Source organism: Castor canadensis, chromosome 6, assembly GCF_047511655.1.
Source record: "Castor canadensis chromosome 6, mCasCan1.hap1v2, whole genome shotgun sequence".
Classification (NCBI taxonomy): Eukaryota; Metazoa; Chordata; class Mammalia; order Rodentia; family Castoridae; genus Castor; species Castor canadensis.
Genome location: NC_133391.1, coordinates 34,501,456 through 34,517,524, shown reverse-complemented (window position 1 = coordinate 34,517,524; position 16,069 = coordinate 34,501,456). Strand labels below are relative to the sequence as shown.

The following is a 16,069-nucleotide window of genomic DNA, read 5'->3' as shown; positions in this document are numbered from 1 at the left end:
CCTTAATGAATATTGATGCAAAAATCCTCAATAAAATAATGGCAAACTGAATGCAACCACACATCAAAAAGATCATTCAACACGACCAAGTAGGCTTCATCCCAGGGATGCAGGGGTGGTTCAACATACGAAAATCAATAAACGTAATAAACCACATTAACAGAAGGAAAGACAAAAACCACTTGATCATCTCAATAGATGCAGAAGAAGCCTTTGATAAGATCCAACACCATTTCATGATAAAAGCTCTAAGAAAACTAGGAATAGAAGGAAAGTACCTCAACATTATAAAAGCTATATATGACAAACCTACAGCCAGCATTATACTAATGGCGAAAAACTGAAACCATTCCCTCTAAAATCAGGAACGAGACAAGGATGCCCACAATCTCCACTCCTATTCAACATAGTACTGGAATTCCTAGCCACAGCAATTAGGCAAGAAGAAGGAAGAAAAGGAATACAAATAGGTAAAGAAAATGTCAAAATATTTTCCTATTTGCAAATGACATGATCCCATACCTTAAAGACCCAAAAAACTCCACTGAAAAGGTCCTAGACACCATGAATAGCTAGAGCAAGGTAGCAGGATATAAAATCAATATAGAAAAATCATTACCATTTCTATACACGAATAATGAACAAACTGAGAAAGAATATATGAAAACAATTCCATTTACAATAGCCTCAAAAAAAATCAAATACCTAGATGTAAACCTAACATGGATGTGAATGACCTCTACAAGGAAAACTATAAACTTCTGAAGAAAGAGATTGAGGAAGACTATAGAAAGTGGAGAGATCTCCCATGCTCATGGATTGGTAGAATCAACATAGTAAAAATGTCTATACTCCCCAAAGTAATCTACATGTTTAATGCAATTCCCATCAAAATTCCAATGACATTTATTAAAGAGATTGAAACATCTACTGGTAAATTTATATGGAAGCACAAGAGGCCACGAATAGCCAAGGCAATACTCAGTCAAAAGAACAATACTCAGTCAAAAGTCAGGTATCACAATACCTGACTTCAAACTATATTACAAAGCAATAACAATAAAAACAGCATGGTACTGGCACAAAAACAGACATGAAGACCAGTGGAACAGAATAGAGGATCCAGATATGAAGCCAAACAACTATAACCAACTTGTCTTTGACAAAGGAGCTAAAAATATACGATGGAGAAAAAGCAGCCTCTTCAACAAAAACAGCTGGGAAAACTGGTTAGCAGTCTGCAAAAACTGAAACTAGATCCATGTATATCACCCTATATCAATATTAACTCAAAATGGATTAAGGATCTTAATATCAGACCACAAACTCTAAAGTTGATACAGGAAAGAGTAGGAAATACTCTGGAATTAATAGGTATAGGTAAGAATTTCTCAATGGAACCCCAGCAGCACAGCAACTAAGAGATAGCATAGATAAGTGGGACCTATAAAACTAAAAAGCTTCTGTTCATCAAAAGAAATGGTCTCTAAACTGTAGAGAACACCCACAGAGTGGGAGAAAATATTTGCCAGCTATACATCAGACAACAGACTGATAACCAGAATATATAGGGAACTTAAAAAACTGAATTCTCCCAAAATTAATGAACCAATAAAGAAATGGGCAAGTGAAGTGAACAGAACTTTCTCAAAAGAAGAAATTCAAATTGCCAAAAAACACATGAAAAAAATGCTCACCATTTCTAGCAATAAAGGAAATGGAAATTAAAAACCACACTAAGATTCCACCTCACCCCTGTTAGAACAGCCATCATTAGCAACACCACTAACAACAGGTGTTGGTGAGGATGCAGGAAAAAAGTGGAACCCTCATACACTGTTGGTGGGAATGTAAACTAGTACAATCACTCTGGAAAAAAATTTGGAGGCTACTTAAAAAGCTAAACATTGATCTACCATTTGATCCAGCAATACCACTCTTGGGGATATACCCAAAAGAATGTGACACAGGTTACTCCAGAGGCACCTGCACACCCATGTTTATTGCAGCACTATTCACAATAGCCAAGTTATGGAAACAGCCAACATGCCCCACTACTGATGAATGGATTAAGAAAATGTGGTATTTATACACAATGGAATTTTATGCAGCCATGAAGAAGAATGAAATGTTATCATTCGCTGGTAAATGGATGGAATTGGAGAACATCATTCTGAGTGAGGTTAGCCTGGCCCAAAAGACCAAAAATCATATGTTTTCCCTCATATGCGGACATTAGATCAAGGGCAAACACAACAAGGGGATTGGACTTTGATCACATGATAAAAGAGAGAGCACACAAGGGAGATATGAGGATGGGTAAGACACCTCAAAAACTAGATAGCATTTGTTGTCCTCAATGTAGAGAAACTAAAGCAGATACTTTAAAGCAACTGAGGCCAATAGGAGAAGGGGACCAGGAGCTAGAGAAAAGGTTACATCAAGAAGAATTAACCTAGAAGGTAACACACATGCACAGGAAATCAATGTGAGTCAACTCCCTGTATAGCTATCCTTATCTCAACTAGCAAAAACCGTTGGTCTTTCCTACTATTGCTTATACTCTCTCTTCAACAAAATTAGAGATAAGGGCAAAATAGTTTCTGCCAGGTATGGAGGAGGTGGGGGGGAGGCAGAGAGGGTGGGGGAAGGGGGAGAAATGACCCAAACATTGTATGCACATATGAATTAAACAAAAAAAAAAAACCCACAGGCAAAAAAAAAAGAGAAAAATCCAATATAAAACAGGGGTTGCAGAGTGGCTCAAGTGGTAGAGCATCTGCCTAGCAAGTGAGAGACCCCTGAGTTCAAATGTCGATACCTCCAAAAAGAAAAAAAAAAAAGAAAGAAAATTCTGGGCTGGCAGAGTGGATCATATGGTAGAATGCCTGCCTGGCAAGTGTGAGACCCTGAGTTCAAACCCCAGTACCTCAAAAAAAAAAAAAAAAAGAAAATTCAGGAAAAAAAAAGGTGAAAATATTAAGCATTTGTAGAAACAATTTAAATATGTAACTTTTGCGTAGAGAGGCAGCTTTTCAGATAAGAATGGCATTGTAAGTTAGATGATAAATGATTGGCAAATTGATACTGAAGGTATTATCAACATTTTCTAAGAATTCTAGTTTGAGAAAAGGATAGTAAGTTTTCGGCTATGAGATACTGTATATATATTTTATTTGGGTACTTCTTTTTGATATTATACATATCTGTTTTGGCCAGAAGTATTTGAAGAGTCAGTAAATTACATCATCTCAAGGAATCTTACTCCTTCATTTACATCTTATCCACATTTCTAAAGAATTTGAGATAGATAGGGAAATAGCACTTGTTTAGTTCTGGGGACAGGAAGGAGAAAGGTAATTAATGTAACCCATAGTGTTCCTCATTCCTACTGAGCTGTACAATATATTACCTACCTCAATGTGAACAACTGGGAACTGAAAAGAAAGAGAAAAATAGTATGAATGTGTGATACAGTCTAGAAAGAGAAAATCAGGACATCAGCATTGATAAAGTTTATGAACCAGTGGAATTAGGAATACTTTACATTTCTTGTCTAAACTAGGAAATGCTCCCTGTTTGAGTTACAGCACTTTGGATGCTTAGTTTGGGACATGAATCTCTTATGAAGCCATGTCTTTCTTTTTGTGAAATAACATACAAATTAAAGAAACCCAAATGAATAAAAGATCTAAATGATAATTGTATTATTGTTTTGCAATGGTATTTCTTTTGTAGATGGTATTTGTTTAGGAGAGAAATCAAATGACACTTCTTTTGTTCAATAAGAATAATGGGAATTTCTAAGAGGCCAGCTTCAAATGAGTACTTCAGTTACTTCTCAAATGCACTTGATTCCAACCATCTACATTTTTCTGGCAAGAATACTCATGAGATCCTTTTATGAAATTTAAGTATCTCTTATGTTGATCTTAGGTTTTCCAAATTAATGGGCCTTGTTTTCCTATTTCCTCAACCACACGCACTCTGAGACTCACCGTTTCATTCAATGGGTGAAAATTCACATCCATGGAGACAATGCGGAATCTCACTGAAACACAAAGATTTCCCCCATGAAGCCCCCAGTGAGAACCCTCTCCCCCAAAGTTGCCCTTGCTCATTTGGTTCCTCATACCTGTTTGTCCTGGTTTGTATATGGGTTTGTCTGTCTGGACAAAGACTGGGTTTTCTACTTGTATTATGTTCATTGGTTTCCGCTTTATGAAATGGTGGGTTGGCCCCTTTACCTGCACAGTAATGAATACTGAGGAAGATGGCATCTCTGGGATCTGCAAAACAGAAATGAGTGAAGGATCTGCCCAGACCCACTTCTGAATGTCTTACCTTTTATGATTTCTGTTTTCCTGGTAAGTCCTGGAGAATTAGTAAGGGACAAGGTCAAGAACTCTATCCTATGTTTTGTTGCTGTGAGTGTGTAAATGACACTAACAATTCACTAATTCAATTGAAGGTGAAAATATAATAAAATGAACTAATTCTTTAATACATTCATGACAGTAAAAGACATGGCATCCTTGCAATTTCCCCAAAATATGAGAGTATTAAAATAATTATTATATTTCATTTTCCAAAAGTCAATAGCAGGCATCATCAGAAAGGTGTTGGATAAGCCACTTGACCTTAAGAATCTCAGTATTTATACAAACAATATCATGAAAATTATTGATCTGAGAAGTTCATTTTAAGGCCAGGCTAAATCCTTTCTACAGCTACTATTACCTTTCAAATATTGCATTATATCTTTTGTAAGTATTATGTAAGCATATGTGTAATATGCTAATATTCTTAGAGTATTAATTTGAAATTTACTTTGTGTTCATCATTTTTCCTTCATTATAGTTTCTTTTTAATTTTTGAGAGTTGAAAAAATAAAGTATCAATTAGCACACTCTTTTTCTATTGATCCCCTTGAGTCTAGCCGGGATACTGACAGTGAAAGGGCTGCAGTAGAAGGAGTTCTTCTCCACCACCAGGTCTGTGAGGAGGTTTCTGCTTTGTGTTTCATACTCCAGAATTATGTTGAGTGTCACTGACTCATTCAGATGATTGAGGTTGACACAGGCCTTTTCAGGAATCCCAGCATACAGTCGTGATGGGACCAACACCACATATTGTCTGTGGAGAAGAGGACCAATTATGGAGGGGTTCAAAAAGCATCATTATTGTGGCTGGTTCTTAGACAATCCTCATATAATCACCAATCATAAAGCAGAGCCAGATTTCAGCAGAACCGTGTTCTTTAAGAGCCAACATAAAAGACCTGAGGAACTCAGAAAATCCACAATTAAAACACTGATGTTCCTCTCATACATTGTGGAAATATTCACAGTTAAGACATTAGAAAACCTTGAGTAAGCAATTCATGAGTTATTCTATATTTGGGATAGAAATTCCAAATTTACAAACTATGAATTAATCAATGAGTCATCATTGAAGGCATTAAAATATCTGTCTGTATGTGGCCTTAGGTTTCATGTGGACACCACAAATTTCTTTGTTCCAGGAAACAGAAAAACTACAATTAGCACATTAAAAAAAAGCTGAATTGGTTTTCACTTCAGTTTAAGAAGAAACCTTTGCCCTTTCTTCTACGGTGACTGAAGCCAACCTAAGCTGAGAAAGGCTAATCACCAGACAAGTCCACATATTTACAGAATAAAATACCACTCTTCCCTATCTCTGTTCACATTTCACTCACAGTCCCCAAGCATGCTTGTACATATCTCTCTCCTCTCTCTTTCTGAAGGCCCTATCTGGAAAACTTTTGTTTGCTTCAACCGACTTACCTCAAAAACAACTTTTCCTGTGCTGAATTGGTCAATGCCCCTTTTCTTATATCAGGTCCCATGAAGAGTTGGCTTTTCTTTGTTTTTTTTTTTTTTTTTTAATCATGGAATCCTGCAGTGCTTCTTTGCTTTGGGGCAATATTTTATTTTCTGTGCCCCATCTCTTTCTTTTCTTATACTGTGAGATATTGAGGGAAGAGTCTGAATTTGGTCTGTATATTCCCCAAACCTTATGCCAGACCCTAAAAGTTTGCTAAAGAATTGAGTGAACTGACACACAAATCCTAGTTTGTCTGGAGGTCATGCATCTGCCTTGGCCATCCCTGACTCGGGGAAAACACAGACACCAAGTCACTTCACAGTGACTAGAACACTCAGCCCATTTATGAACCATTAAAAAATTTAGTGTTTTTTATTGTTGAGCTGGGGGTGCATTGTGACATTTACAAAAGTTTGTACTTGAATTCATCTCCTTCACCATTCTCCACTACCTCCCCATTCCTGGAACAATTACAACAACTATCATTTTTCCATTTACACACATGTGTACACAGTATTTGCACCATATTCACCCTTCTATATGCTTTCCCCACTTCCTCCTCCCCTACTCCCAGTGGTACCAATTCCCCAGATAAGACCTGTTCTGCCCTCCTATTCCTTGATTTTTGAAAAGGAAAAAAAGTGACATTTTTGTTTGTTTAAGGTAGCTACACAGGGAGTTTCCTTGTGACATTTCCATGTATATATTTATTATAACCTGAATTGGTTCATTTATATTTTTCTTCTTTCTACCTTAGTCCCCTTCTATGATTGTTGAACAGGTTTAGAAATTCTATATTCATTCTTGTATAGGAATACACAAATTGTTCTTTTTTTGAGAAGGAATTTTACATTATTATTCCATAAAGTTTTGACAAGTGCCCCTGCTTTCTGTCTCTGCACATTCTAGAATTGGAGTATGTCTCCTTCCACATGAGTGATAAAAACTTACTGATTCTTTCAAGTCCTTTTGATGTAATAAAATTGCATAGGAAATCAAGAAACAAAGATCAAGAAGTAGATAGGATAAAAGGAGGATGACCTAATTTTCTGAAAATATTGCTTACGGTTTTGCAGTAGCCGAAGCATCTCTGGGAAGAAGCAGAAAAAGTAGAATCAAGACAGGCTTGGGCAGCTGAATTCCAAGTTGACTCATGGTGTAAAGAGAAACAGAAAAGAATGGGAGCCCAAACCCTTGATTCCTTGAACTCTGATCTTGTTACAGAGTCACTGGTTTTTATTTTACCTGATGGGCAGTGAAAGTAAACTGCCAACCATTTATTTTTGTAACATATTAACTACTTCACTATAAAAAAATCAATTCCAGATAAATTTGAGGGCCATCCATATTCTTTCATCCACCTTTTCAAATTTTCCAAATGCTTGAAAAGTAGTAATCTGAAGCTGATCTAGGTCATTAACCAGAACTTTAATATTTTTAAGGAAAAAAAGAAATAAATTACATGATTTGATGAAATTAATAGTCTTGACTTTAAAAATGCAATAAATGCAAATTTATGTTCCAGATCTTTTCTTGGTAAGCCAGAGTATATTATGTTTATTCACCCAAAATTCATGCTAAATGACTCAATAAGATAAGGAAATTAAATGTATCACATAATTTTAAACAAAATAAGTTTGGAAGCAGTTCCTCTACCATTTAAAAGTTAACATTTTCTTATATTTGTTTATTATAAAGAATATAGCAGTTCATTTGGTTGTAATATCTCATGTATGCATATTTATTGTTCTTAGTTTACTAACCATTAAGAATATAATGCCCAATTTATTTAATTTATTCTATAAGGAAATGACCCCTATTTGATAAACAGTCATATTTCATTTTACCTGAGTGATATGAAATATTTTACCAATAGTGGTTTACCATCCTGTTTACTTTTTAAGGGATCTTGGGATATTAGAATCTATTTTTATGGAATTATGAAAACAAAAAAGAGCCCATTGTTACATTAATATAAGTAGATCAGTACAAAACTAAAATTTGCATGTTTTCAATAGAAAACTAGTTTAAACTATGAAATATGATATGAAGATAAACATGCACTTCTGAGTATGAGGAATACTTTATTGGGCTCCCCTCTAAACTGAAGCTAAACTGACATATTCTTTTTCTGTAGTGCTGTGGGTAGAACCCAGGGCCCAGTGCATACTAGGTAAATGCTCTATCACTGAGCCCCACTCCTAACCCCTTGATAAACATTTTTGAGTATTATAATGTAAGGGGTTTAATGGACTAAAGTAAAGTATACCCACATGGGCCTACACTGAGAAACCCCTTTAAACATCAACTTAAATATTAATAAAAATTGACAGGATTATACGATATGTACTGTATATGTGTGGGGTATTGGAGGGGAGGGAGAATGAAGGAGATTAAGGTGAGAGAATATGGTTGGTGACTTTATATACTTACATAAATAGAACAAGGAAACCTCTTGCAATTGCTTTAAGTGGGGTGGAGAGAGGGTTGAGGGGGAGAGAAAATGGGCATGATGTAATATACAATTAGGTCTAATTGAATTGTCACAATGAATCCCCCATGTATAATGAATATATCCTAATTAAAAAATTAAAATTAAAATTAAAAAAGGTGACAGAGAGGTGAAGCTGATACATGTGACAATATTTGGTGAACTGTGAAACTACACAAGACATTATAATTCCAATGATGACAATAAACTATGGTGAAAAAGTCCAGTTAAATGAAAGAAACTATAATAACACACTGTGTTACTCTTTATAGTCCATAGGTGCTTACTGGATGAAGGTGGGATGCTTCTGCTTCATTTGGCTCTATCTTGCACTAAAAACTGTAAAAGCATTATTACCTCTGGACAGTTCTAAACCAATGTCATTTCCAGAGAAGTGTGTTTACAGAGCATTGAGCAATTGTGAGTGGGTTGAAAATGAAAAGTGTCCTTGTCACCTTAGTGTACATTGGGGGAGATAGAGTTAGAATCACTGGCATACATGCAGTGAAACTGAAGCTCATATGAACAGATGTAACATTAACAGTAATAGCTTTGACTAAAAAAGAAATAAGAATATTGGTTCTATTAATTTATCATAATAACTTGCGCATTAATCCTGTATATTTTCTTTCCTTGTGTATACTTTGCTTAGTTGAGAGCAGGCTGGAAAAACTGGGGACTTACAGAACACGTTTCCTTCCTTCAAGTACACCCTGGCACAGACTCAGAGAAGCAGAACAAATTATAAAAAGAATATAAAGAATGTGAAATTTTGTCTTACTAAAAGACTCATGTTTGGAGGGGCCTTGTCCCACTGAGACTATGACTATGCAATAATAAGGTGCAGTTACTATTCACTGTGCCAGTCACACAGTGTATGGTAAAGAAAATGTGAAATAGATACACAATGGAGTATTATTCAGCCCTTTAGAAGAACAAAATTATGTCATTTGCAGGAAAATGGATGAAACTAGAGATTAGCAGGTTAAGAAAACTACCCCAGACTCAAAAAGACAAATATCACATTTTCTCTTATATATAGAAACTAGACCTTAAAAAACATGACTATTGTGGGGGCAGTGGAGTAGGGAGGGAGAAAGGAGAGAGTGTTGGAGAGAGAATATAATCAAAATACGTTACATGTATGCATAAAAATTCAACAATAAAACCCATTAAATTGTGAAAAAAGGAGGGGGGAAGGACAGAAAATAAGAAAAAGTAATAGAGGGGGCAAATTTGATCCAAGTGCATTATATATATGTATGTATGTAAAGATCACAGTGAACTCCTCTGAATAATTAATGTATGCTAATGAAAATGTTTTAACATAAAAATTTAGTAACTGTTCAAAAAAAAGACTCATGTTTAATACTACACAAGGTCAATATTCAGAGATCAGCTTGATGGTCTTCTCAAATGAAATGTAATTCTTCCAGTCGTCTGTCTTTATTTGGGACCACAGGGGTACTTCCTTTAATATAGATCATTAAAAGACTCCCTAGTAGAAAATAATCTACCCAGAGCAGTCTTCTACCTCTAAGCCATCAATGGAAGTTTTGCCCAGGATGCTTTGTTTCATGCCTCCATGCACATTCCCAATCTATACCTCCCCAACTTGCTGCCTCTCTGCCTTTGGTACTTAGCTACTCTAGGCACCTTGCTTTCCTCTTGAACTTGAGTCTCTTTCTACTTCATATAAAGCCTTCTTTGTGCTTTTTGTTACCTTCTGTACTGCTCCTCTGCAAATGTTCACTTAGCTAACTTCCTTACCTCCTCTCCCCTTTGCTCACCTATCAACTTCTCAGTGTGCTCTTCCCTGACCCAGGCTTTTAAAATTACAAAGCCTACCTCTCCATCTTGTGGCACCCGTGCTCTCCTTTGTTTGCCTTTTTTATTTTTCACAGCACATGTCATTTTCTGACATATTACATAAAGCACTATGTTACATTATTATTGTCTGTTTCTCTTCATTTTATGGCAGAGATATTGTCTTGTTTTCACTGCCCCTTGTCATTGAGAACAGTATTGTGCACCAATACCAAGCATTTGATAATCATTTGCTGAGTAAATGAATGAATCATGCATTCATGATATGCCACACTTGCCTTTTCTCTCTTACAATGCATGTGAAAAGATGAATGAATAAATTGAATTCCATACATATGTTTAATATAGGGGAATGAGTTAAGACTCATCTAAGGTAATGTTGTTAGCCTTTCTGCAAGTAATCATATAATGAATTCAATTGCTTAGCTTTATCAATAGATCACAGGATTTTCATCTTCTTTTATTAACAATATGGATGGAAAATATATTTACTAATGTAAAAATATTATAAAACTATAAAAATATTAGTTAAATGTGAGAAAGTTTTCTTTTACAATCTAGTTTATTATTTTCCAAGAGAGTATTTAATTATTTATTTATTTAATTTAATTTATTTATTTTTATTGTTATACTGGGTGGGCTACATTGTGGTGTTTACAAAATTTCTTATAATATATCAAATGTATCATACTTGAAGAGAAGACATAAACATAATAAGAAAGACAAAGCATCTTTGCTAGTTGAGTTAAGGATAGCTATACAGAGAGATTCCTAGCATTGCTTCCATATACAAATGTGTTACAACCCAAGTTGATTCATCTCTAACTGATCTTTACCCTGGTTCTTGATGCCCTTCTTGTGTTGACCTCTGTCACTTTAAGGTTTCTGTATTAGTTCCTCTGGAGTGGGGACATCAAATGCTTTCATGTTTTGGGTTTTCCACCTATCACCATATACAACATTGCTGTATTTGCCCTAGATCTAAACTCTGCATATGAGGGAGAACATACAATTTTTGGTCTTCTGAGCCTGGCTAACCTTGCTCAGAATGATGTTCTCCAGTTCCATCCATTTACTTGTGAATGATAAGATTTCATTCTTTTTCATGGTTGAGTAAAATTCCATTGTGTATAAATAGCACATTTTCTTGATCCATTCATCAGTAGTGGGGCATCTTGATTGTTTCCATAACTTAACTATTGTGAATAGCGCTGCAATAAACATGGGTGTGCAGGTGCCTCTGGAGTAACCTTTGCTGCATTCCTTTGGGTATATCCCCAGGAGTGGGATTGCTGGATCATATGGCAGATCTATGTTTAAATTTTTAAGAAGCCTCCAATTTTTTTTCAAGTGATTGCACCAGCTTGCATTCCCACCAGCAGTATATGAGGGTTCCTTTTTCCCCACATACTTGCCAACACCTGTTGTTGGTAGTGTTTTTGATGATGCCTATTCTAACAGGGGTGAGGTGGAATCTTAGTGTGGTTTTGATTTGCATTTCCTTTAAGGCTAGAGATGGTGAGCATTTTTTCATGTGTTTTTTGACCATTTGAATTTCTTCTTTTGAGAAAGTTTAGTTGAGTTGCCCATTTCTTTATTGGCTCATTGATTTTTGGAGAGTTTAGTTTCTTAAGTTCCTTGCGTATTCTGGTTATCAGCCCTTTGATGTATAGCTGGCAAATATTTTCTCCCACTGTGGGTAGTCTCTTCAGTTTAGAGATAATTTCTTTTGTTGTGCAGAAGCTTTTTAATTTTATGAAGTCCCATTTGTCCATTCTTTCTCTTAGTTGCTGAGCTGCTGGCGTTCTATTGAGGAAGTCCTTGCTTATACCCATCACTTCCAGAATGTTTCCAGCTCTTTCCTGTACTAAATTTTGAGTTTCAGGTTTGATATTAAGGTCCTTGATCCATTTTGAGTTGATACTAGTACAGGGTGATAAACATGGATCTAGCTTCAGTTTCTTGCAGACAGATAACCAATTTTCCCAGCACCATTTGTTGAAGAGGCTGTTTTTTCTCCATCATATATTTTTGGCAACTTTGTCAAAAATAAGGTGGGTATAGTTGTGTGGATTCATATCCAGGTCCTCTATTCTGTTCAAAAGGTCTTTGTGTCTGCTTTTGTGCCAGTACCATGCTGTTTTTATCGCTATTGCTTTGTAATATAGTTTGAAATCAGGTATTGTGATACCTCCAGCATTGCTCTTTTTGTTGAGTATTGCCTTAGCTATTTGTAGCAGTCTTACCTCACCTCAGAACTCCAAGTAATCTTGTGGACAGAATGACCAAATACCACTCACATCAGAGCTTCTACTTATATGCTAATACCAGAATTGTACAACTAAGGAATAACTTCAGAACTTTTACCAATAGACTGAAGTTTTTGTGGTTCCTGAATTGGGTATTCTTGTTGTGTTCCTTTTTTTCTTTTTCTTTTTTATTCCTGTATCATTAACTTCATCATCATTATTCTCTTACCACTATTCTTACCCTCTTCACTTTCCCTCCTTCTCCTGTGCTACAATTCATTGTTCTCCCTCCCAAATACTCTCTCTCTCCCTCTCATCCACTCTTTCCCTGTCTTCATGTCTCCCTCCCATCCTCCCCCAACCTGCACCACACTACCTCTCCTACCTACACACCTGCTGACTAGCCTACTGTACCAACTGTACACAACCCCAGTCCCCTGCAATTCCTGACACAGATACCCTCCAGTACAACAACAGAAATTCACCCAACACACACAAGGACCACAAACCCAGCAGCCCCCATACCACTTCCCCCATCAACCCACCGCTTTTCCCACCCAACTTTTTAGTACCACCTCTATCAATTCCCCCAAATCTACAACTAGCCTAATAACTATTATCCCCCCAAACTCTGACTGTGTATAGATATTACCATCAAGGGGTTTTCTATATAATATGTAAACAACTGGTCTGGTATTGAGCCTGTGAATTTGTTATTGCTAAATTTCACCTCCAGGCTGGGACAGAAAGAGGACATCAACCTAGCTAACAACCAAGTCAGTCACAACACAAAAATTAAATCAAGGAAAAAAATCAAGCAATCAAATCCACCAACTAGCCTACCAAAAACATAGTTGTACATCACCAAATGTATCAATGGGAAGAAGAAGAAGGGATGGAAACCACTCTCCTCAAAAAAAATTCAATACAGGATTTAGTGGGAAATGAAGAAAATGGATACCCAGTTCCTGACCTCAACAAAACAATGATAAATGTCACTAAGGAGCCCAGTGACACCTATATAAAAAACCTCAAAGAGGAATTCTTGGAAGAATTCTCTGAGAAATTCATGAAGATAGTGGACATGGTTAACCAGAATGTACAAGATGCACTCAAGAAATTTGAAGATACCAAAAATAAAGAACATGTTCAGACATAGAAACAGATATAGGAACTCAGGCAGGACTTCAGCAAACATCAAAGTGAAACACCAGATATTATAAAAAGAGAGATACATGAGGTAAAGAGGACAACATAAATTATAAAAGAGGAGTTGAACAAACATATGGAAAACCTCAGCAGAAATAATCAAACAGAAATCCTGGGAATAAAAAGTCCCTTAGTTAAACAAAAAGCACAGTGGAAGGCTATTCCAGCAGACAAGAACAAGTGGAAGACAGAATCTCAGAGCTTGAAGATAAATAGAAAGTAAAGAAAAAAAAAAAAAAACAGAAGAAATCTCAGTCAAACAACTCAAGAGCTGTGAAAGGAATATACAAGAACTCAGTGACTCCATCAAAAGACCAAACATGAGAGTCATGGGCATTGAAGAAGGAGAAGAGGTGCAAGCCAAATGGATATGTAACATATTCAATAAAATAATACAGAAAATTTTGCAATCTCAAGAAAATTTTGTTCATTCAGGTGCAGAAAGCCTCCAGGACACCAAACAGACTCGACAAAAATAGAACCCCCCCACAGCATATTATCATTAAAACAACAAGCGCAGATAACAGAGACAGAATATTGAAGGATGTAAGAGAGAAAAAACAAATAACATATAAAGGTAAACCCATCAAAATAACAGCATATTTCTCAATGGAAACCTTAAAAGCATGAAAGGCATAGAGTGAGGTATTTCAGGCACTGAATGAAAATAATGTCAGCCCTAGGATACTCTACCCAGCAAAACTATCATTCAAAATAGATGGAGCAATAAAAATCTTCCACAACAAACAAAAATTTAAATGTATATGACCACCAAGCCACCACTACAAAAGATTCTACAAGGGATTGTGCACACAGAAAATGAAAGCAAACAAAACCATGAGAGGACAGGAAGTATCAAAGCACAGGAGAAGAAAAGACAAGTAATCAGAGAGTAGCATTGATTTGACTATGCACAATCAAATCCTTAAACAACAAAAACAACTAAATGGTAGGAATCACCACATACCTATCAATACTAACACTCAATTTCAATGGGCTTAACTCCCCCATCAAAAGATACCACTTGGAAAACTGGATTATAGAGGAAGATCCAACAATCTGTTGTTTATTGACAGAAATAAATACTGGCTTAGGGTGAAAGGCTGGAAGAAGATTTGCCAAACCCAATGGCCCCTGAAAACAGGCAGGAGTAGCAATTCTTGTATCAGACAAAGTAAACTTCAAACTTACATTCATCATACAAGATAAAGAAGGACACTTAATACTAATAAAAGGTACAATACATCTAAAGGAAATAACAATTATCATTGTATATGCACTCAATGTCAGTGCATCCAGTTTCATCAAACATACACTAAAGGATTTAAAAACACCAATAGACTCCAGCACAATGGTAGTGGGAGACTTTAAAACACTTCTATCACCAATAGATAGGTCATCCAAACAAAAAGTCCACAAAGAAATCCTAGAACTAAATGACACCATGAATCAAATGGACCTAACTGATGTCTACAGAATATTTCATCAAACATCTGCACAATATACATTCTTCTTAGCAGCCCATGGAACCTTCTCCAAAATTGATCATATCTTAGGATACAAACCAAGCCTCAGCAAATATAAGAAAATAGAAATAACCCCATGGACTCTATCTGCCTAATCACAATACATAAAAACTAGAACTCAACGACAAAAACAACAGCAGAAAACACTCAAATAATTTGAGGCTGAATAACACATTGCTCAATGATCAGTGGGTCATAGTAGAAATAAGAGAGGAAATCAAAATGAAAACAAAACCTACCAGAACTTATGGGACACAGAAAAGGCAGTCTTAAGAGGAAAGTTTCTATCCAAGAGCGCATATATTAAAAGGACAGAAATATCTCAAATAAACAACCTAATGCTACATCTCAAACTTAGAAAAACAAGAGCAAATAAAACCCAAATTAAGCAGAAGGAGAAAAATAATAAAACTAAGGGCCAAAATTAATGAAATACAGACCAAAAAAATCATACAAAGAATCAACAAAAAGAAAAGCTGTTTCTTTGAAAAAATAAACAAGATTGACAAACCCCTGCCAAACCTGACTAAAATGAGGGCGGAAAAAACCCAAATCAGTAAAATCAGAAATGAACAAGGGAGATTACAACAAGTACCATCGAAGTCCAGGAAATCATCAGAGACTACTTTGAGAACTTATATTCCAATAAACTGGAAAATCTTGAAGAAATGGACAAATTTCTAGATACTTATGACCATCCAAAACTCAACCAAGAGGATATTAACCACTTTAACAGATCTATAACATGTAATGAAATTGAAGCAGCAATAAAGAGTCTCTCAAAAAGGAAAGTTCAGGACCTGACAGATTCTCAGCCGAATTCTACCAGATTTCAAAGGAGATCTGATACCAACTCTCCTTAAACTTTTCCATGAAATAGAAAGGGAAGGAACACTGCCAAACTCATTCTATGAAGCCAG

At 35.9% G+C, this 16,069-nt stretch overlaps 1 protein-coding gene across 4 annotated transcripts in view; it reads right to left on the bottom strand.

Moving 5' to 3' along the window:
• LOC109693594 (pregnancy zone protein-like) overlaps nt 1–7,059 on the bottom strand; it is a 50,124-nt gene extending 43,065 nt beyond the window's left edge. For all 4 annotated transcript variants that reach the window (XM_074076101.1, XM_020174957.2, XM_074076102.1 and 1 more), the window contains exons 1-5: nt 6,914–7,059; nt 4,953–5,136; nt 4,136–4,289; nt 3,999–4,051; nt 3,417–3,437 (exon numbers count right to left, since the gene is read on the bottom strand). In XM_074076101.1, the coding sequence (XP_073932202.1) occupies nt 3,417–3,437; nt 3,999–4,051; nt 4,136–4,289; nt 4,953–5,136; nt 6,914–7,002 (501 nt within the window). In that variant the 5' untranslated portion in view covers nt 7,003–7,059. The remainder of the gene's footprint in view (nt 1–3,416; nt 3,438–3,998; nt 4,052–4,135; nt 4,290–4,952; nt 5,137–6,913) is intronic.
• Nucleotides 7,060–16,069: the final 9,010 nt, after the last annotated feature.